The following is a 5536-nucleotide window of genomic DNA, read 5'->3' as shown; positions in this document are numbered from 1 at the left end:
AATGAGGGCTGCTAGTTTGTACGTATGCCCATGCACGCCAATGAACCCTTAGACTGATGCCATCCAAACTATATAAAGAATAGAATGTCAGTATTAGTGCTGTTTTAATCTATCAAATATCCTGTAGGCTTGGCATTAAATCAAGGGAAAAAAATAATCTTCACACACAATAATAGCAAGCTGACTGAGTTGAATTGGATGTCTTTAGCACATTTTAACCATCCTGATAAAAGCTAGCCAAACAACAACAACAACAAAAAACAAAACAAACAAAAATAATTTTAGCTGATGTGATGACCCTGAATTCAAGGTTAGTGCTTCTATTTTTCCTCTTGAACATGTCCTGTGTTTACATCTTCATGTAAAAGTCTATTATTTACATAGACATTCAGTGGAATTACCCAGATTTTGCTTAGAGGTGTGAATGAATTTATGGAGTTAGGCTCCTTTTCTTCCAACTCATTACATTTTTTGTAATATTATGCTTTTAATGATTGAGAGCCTAAAAGTTCAAACTGAAGTTGATTATTTTCCTTTTCATGACAGTTAAAAAAGGTTTTTTATGCAACGATTATTTTTATTTGGTGTTAATGGAAAGCAGGGTGCCAGGATAGTAAAACTAAGAAGAGCCCCTGACTATTGTTGTATCATTCCTCTAAGAAGGACTGAATGTTAAAAGAGATATCATAGCATTTTCTAAAGATTCACTGATGGGCACCACACCACATTTGGAACCACAATGTGGTGTGGTTCCAAATCTAAGCAATTTTACAACTTGATGTACAAAATGCCAAAACCTAACTTCTGAGCACAAGGCAAGTGTGGGTTTGTCAGCATCAGCAGTGCAGTGCTAACAGAATTATGCACCTTTACAGGTTTTAGAGTTCAACCATCAACTATTATGAAAATCAGAAAAAAAACTCACTTTTGATATTGTATCTCTGTAAACAAAAAAAAACAAAAACTTTCTTCTTTTCCCTTTACAGGCTTGAAAAGATGAATATATCCATTGCTAATGTAACAGGAGTTCCAGATTATCGGGATTCCTTCACCAAGGCTGTGATTAAGAATGTTATTGTTGTGGTTCTTAGCATTTCCATCAACTACATCAATGCAGGACTCATTCATACTTTCTGCGGAAACCAGGTCATTATTTTAATCATATTTATTGCCTTCAGCATGCAGTAATTTCAGAATTAAGTTGAATATAAAACCAATGGTAATGTTCAGTTTGTTTTACATTTAAATTGAAGCAGAATATTAAATGCAGTACTTTGCAAAAGTACTCACATATTTCAGTTTTACATGTTCTTTCATGTTAAAGCCACAATATAGTTGGTTGTTGCTTAATTTGACAGACCAACACAAAGTAGTATAGAAAAGTCACGTGGAAGGAAAATGATACATAATGTTTAAAGTTTTTACCATTTAGTGTTAGGAGTTTATTAGAAAAGCCATTTTTCAATGCAGGGTTTCTAAACAATGTTTTTTTCAGGCCTCTTTTCCATAAAGACCAGATTTTTGTAATGTAAATTAATAGTTGTCATGCAACACATGCAACAGAAATTTTTTGTCACAACAGTATTGCACAAAACCTCAATTATTTAGTTCATCATTCAACATGAAATGTAAATTCTTGACTACTATAAGCATCATTACAATAATGTGCTGTTTTTTTTTGTTTTTCTCCAGATCTTCAACACAAATCCCCGGTACATCCTGTTTGTTCACTTGGTGATCAATGACATGATCCAAGTAACGCTGACTGTTGCGCTGTTCATCATTAGCTACATCCTCTACAAGATCCATGTGTTTGTCTGTTGCATCTTAATACTGATTGCCCTCTTCACCACTGAAAACACCCCGCTGAACCTGGCCTGCATGGCAGTGGAGTGCTACATCGCCATCTGCATCCCTCTCCGCCACGCTCAGATCTGCACGATCAAGAGAACGAGGGCGCTGATTTCTTTAATCTGGATCACCAGCTTGGTGTCTGTTCTCCCTGATCTCTTCATTACCTTGGCCACGGAACCACTGGATTATTTTAATACACAAGTGTTTTGCCTAAGGGAAACTGCTTTTCGAAGTCCAAGAATCATAGAGAGAAGAAATATTACCTATATTATATATCTGGTTCTCGTTTGGTGCATTATTTTTTTCATTTATTTCCGCATACTATTTACGGCAAGAACAGCAAATAGACATGCTAAAAAGGCAAGGAACACAGTCCTCCTTCATGGGCTTCAGCTTCTTTTGTGTATGGCAACATATGCAGAACACTTGGTGAAACAGGCTGTGTTGCAATGGCTTCCTAAGTATTACTCAGATTCTCTGTTTGTTTGTTATATAATTTTCCAAATATTACCAAGATCTATTAGTTCACTCATCTATGGCATAAGGGACAAAACCTTCAGGAAACATCTAAAAAGGTATTTATTATGTAAGGTGAACCTACAGTGATATTAATAGAGTATATATCTCTCTCTCCAGTTTTTTCAGTCTTTTCATGTGACCTGTATTAATCTAAAAAATTAATAAGGTTTTGTGCATTCTCTTACATTTTTTGTGTTTTTCTGAGTAAACATATATGTCATTGTGATGTTCAATAGTTTAAACTCCTCAATAATCAATACCTAAAAAGAATGCTATGATCCTTCTAAGCAGACTTCAGAATTTTAAGCTATAAGTTTAACATAAGATGTAAAAATGTCATATTGAGTCTAGAGCAGGCATCAATAAGGTGACCACGTTTCTAAAAAATAAAGCTGTAGTGTTAGTAGTAACTTTTATAAAGATATGTTTTTCACATATTTGTTAAAAATGTCATTATGTCATGACAGTATAACGTGAGACAGTTAACCTGTGGAAAGATTCAAGCTTCTCTGCCTCCTCCCTGTTGTCCTGCTGCCACCTGCAAGACAATGAACCCAAAGTAACCCAAGATCCAGACAGTATCAATCTAATCAAGGAAATTACAAATAATCCAGGAGGTTCACTACTTGCACTACAGACCTCAATAAATGTAACAATTTGTAAAACACAAGTTGTTTTACAAATTGTTTGATAGGGGTGTCATGTAAAAGAACCTTCTCTGCAAAATGAGAATTATGTTTGCAAAGAAACAGAACCAACTTAATTTTGTTTGTACAAGCAAGAATTGTTGCCCTGCAACAGATTGGTGACATGTCCAGGGTGTACCCCGCCTCTCGCCCGGAACGTTAGCTGGAGAGAGGCACCAGCACCTCTCCTAACCTCACTAGGGACAAGGGTGTCAGAAAATGGATGGATGGATGGATGGATGGAAGCAAGATTTGTTTATGTCTTCTCAAGCAATTGATCTGACATTAGTGATTTTAAAGTTTTCCAATGTCCAATCAATTACACAATTAGCTAGCCATTGTAAGTTTTGTGAGTCTGATAAAGCCAGTAGGGTCACATCATCCGCAAAAAGCAAAATAAGATCCTAAGCATACCCAAATGGATCCCCTAAACACCTTGGCTGTGCCTATAAATTCTGTCCATAAAGGTAATGAACAGAATCGGTGACATAGGGCAACTTTGGCAACTCTCACTGAAAAAGAGCCCGGCTTACTGCCAGCAATGCAAACCAGTTGTACAGAGACATATCAAAGGGCCCAGTACTCTATATTCCTGGAGCAACCCGACAAAGTCCCCCAAGGGTTGAACGCCTTCTCCAAGTCCACAAAGCACATATAGACTGCAAACTTCCACACACCCTCCAGGACACTTCTGAGGGTGTAGAACTGGTCCAGTATTACACGACCAGAAGGTAATACTTATAATATGTATTACACTGCTCTTTCTGAATCTGAGGCTTCCCTATCCGATGGATCCTCCTCTCCAGGACCCCTGAATATACCTTACCAGGGAGGCTTAAGAGTGCGACCTCTGTGGCTTACTCTACGGTACCCCTTTTTGAACAGGGATACCACCACCCCCTTTTGCCAATCCAGGGGAACTGCCCTTGATGTCCACGGAATATTGCAGAGTCGCATCAACTAGTGCATCCCTACAAGATTCAGAGCCTTGAGGAACACTGGGTAAATCTTATCCACCCCCAGGGCCTTGGTACAGAGGAGCTCTTTATTCACCTCATTGACCTCATCACCAAAGATTGGAGAGTCCAACCTAGATGGAAGGTATGTTGGTGGGATTGTGGACATCTTCGAAGTACTCTGCCCACCAGCCCATAACGTCCCAAGACAAGGTCAGCAGCACACCATCCCCACTAACAGTATTGGTGCTGGATGATGGACCAAAATCGCATTGAAGCCGTGTGGAAGTCTTTCTCCATTTACTTTGATGGCCTATCCAAACTTCTCCCGCACCTGACCCATTACAGGAGCCAACTCACTACTAGGTAGTGGTCAATGGATAGCTCTTTACCTCTCTTTACCTGAGTGACCAAGGCATGTGGTCACGGATTCAATGAGACTACAACAAAGTGGATCGATGAACTGCTGCCTAGGGTGTCTTGGTGTCAAGAGGACATATGGACACCATAAGTAACATGATGTTTGTTATGGACAATCCATGACGATAATGACAAAACATTATTGCAGAGTTTATTTTTAATAAACCTGTAAACATGAACTCATAAGTCATACTAATGAAACACTGATGAAGGGATGTTTAAATCCAGGCCTTGAGGCCTGGTTTCCTCCTACTTTTAGTTGTGGCCCTGGTCCAACACAATGGCAATCCAAGACGTACCCAAGAGTATTGCTAATTTCTACGTATGCTCGGGCACACCCATGAGCCCTTAGACTGAAGCAATCCAAACTATATAAAACATGGAATATCAGCAGTAGTCTTATTTGAATCCATCATAGTAAATCCTGTACCAATATCTGTCATTAAAACAACAGCAAAATAGTTAATGAGGAGGGAAACAACATTACCTTTATGAGGTAAATGTATTACTTAATATATTTTAACTGTCCTGCATGAGGAACAAGTTAAGAAAGGTTTGCTGGAAGAAAAGAGATTTTATCCAATAAGGGGATCCTGAACCTGAGGTCAGTGATTCTATTTTATCATTAGGACATCTGCAACTTTTACTGTCTTTCTGTTTCTCAAAATTACATGGTGATATTTCATAACAGGATTTATTCATAACAGGATTTTTTCAGCTCATGTTATTGTGCCTTAAGATTAATGATTCTGAAATTGTTACTTTGGTACCCATTAGAAAGCAATAATGCAGGCACTGATCAACTTTAACAAGGACCTGTGATTGTTATAGCATTTTAACGAAGGTTAATGTATTCATAAGCATTCAAAGTGCTGTAGTACACCTAGGCATGTAAATATGTTTAATCCATAAATCATAACTATTACAAACATGAGAAGGAGATGTAAATCTATCACCTCCTTTTTTAGGCACCCTACACTGGCTCCCTCTTGCATTTTGGCTTACATTTAAGGTTTTATAGATTGTTTTTGAGTGTTGCCCTATAAAGTTTATAGGGCAATTTTACATAAGTGAGCTGTTGAAGCCTTACATTTCATCCAG

At 38.0% G+C, this 5536-nt stretch overlaps 1 protein-coding gene across 1 annotated transcript; it reads left to right on the top strand.

Moving 5' to 3' along the window:
• Positions 1-996: 996 nt before the first annotated feature.
• Positions 997-2460, top strand: LOC122833940 (odorant receptor 131-2-like). Its single transcript, XM_044121934.1, has 2 exons — positions 997-1146; positions 1693-2460. Exons 1-2 carry the CDS (start codon positions 997-999, stop codon positions 2458-2460), a joined length of 918 nt encoding a protein of 305 aa, XP_043977869.1.
• The last annotated feature ends 3076 nt before the right edge of the window (positions 2461-5536 follow it).

The sequence above is a fragment of the Gambusia affinis genome, linkage group LG07 (assembly GCF_019740435.1).
Source record: "Gambusia affinis linkage group LG07, SWU_Gaff_1.0, whole genome shotgun sequence".
Taxonomy (NCBI): domain Eukaryota; kingdom Metazoa; phylum Chordata; class Actinopteri; order Cyprinodontiformes; family Poeciliidae; genus Gambusia; species Gambusia affinis.
The sequence above is the reverse complement of the archived record's forward strand: the minus strand, read 5'-3'. Positions and strand labels throughout refer to the sequence as shown.

What these genes read in the sequence shown, in the direction of transcription:
- LOC122833940 (XM_044121934.1), top strand. Translation starts at nt 997, where the DNA reads ATGAATATATCCATTGCTAATGTAACAGGAGTTCCAGATTATCGGGAT. An exon ending in ATACTTTCTGCGGAAACCAG is followed by an intron (nt 1,147 to 1,692) that starts GTCATTATTTTA and finishes GTTTTTCTCCAG; the next exon opens with ATCTTCAACACAAATCCCCG.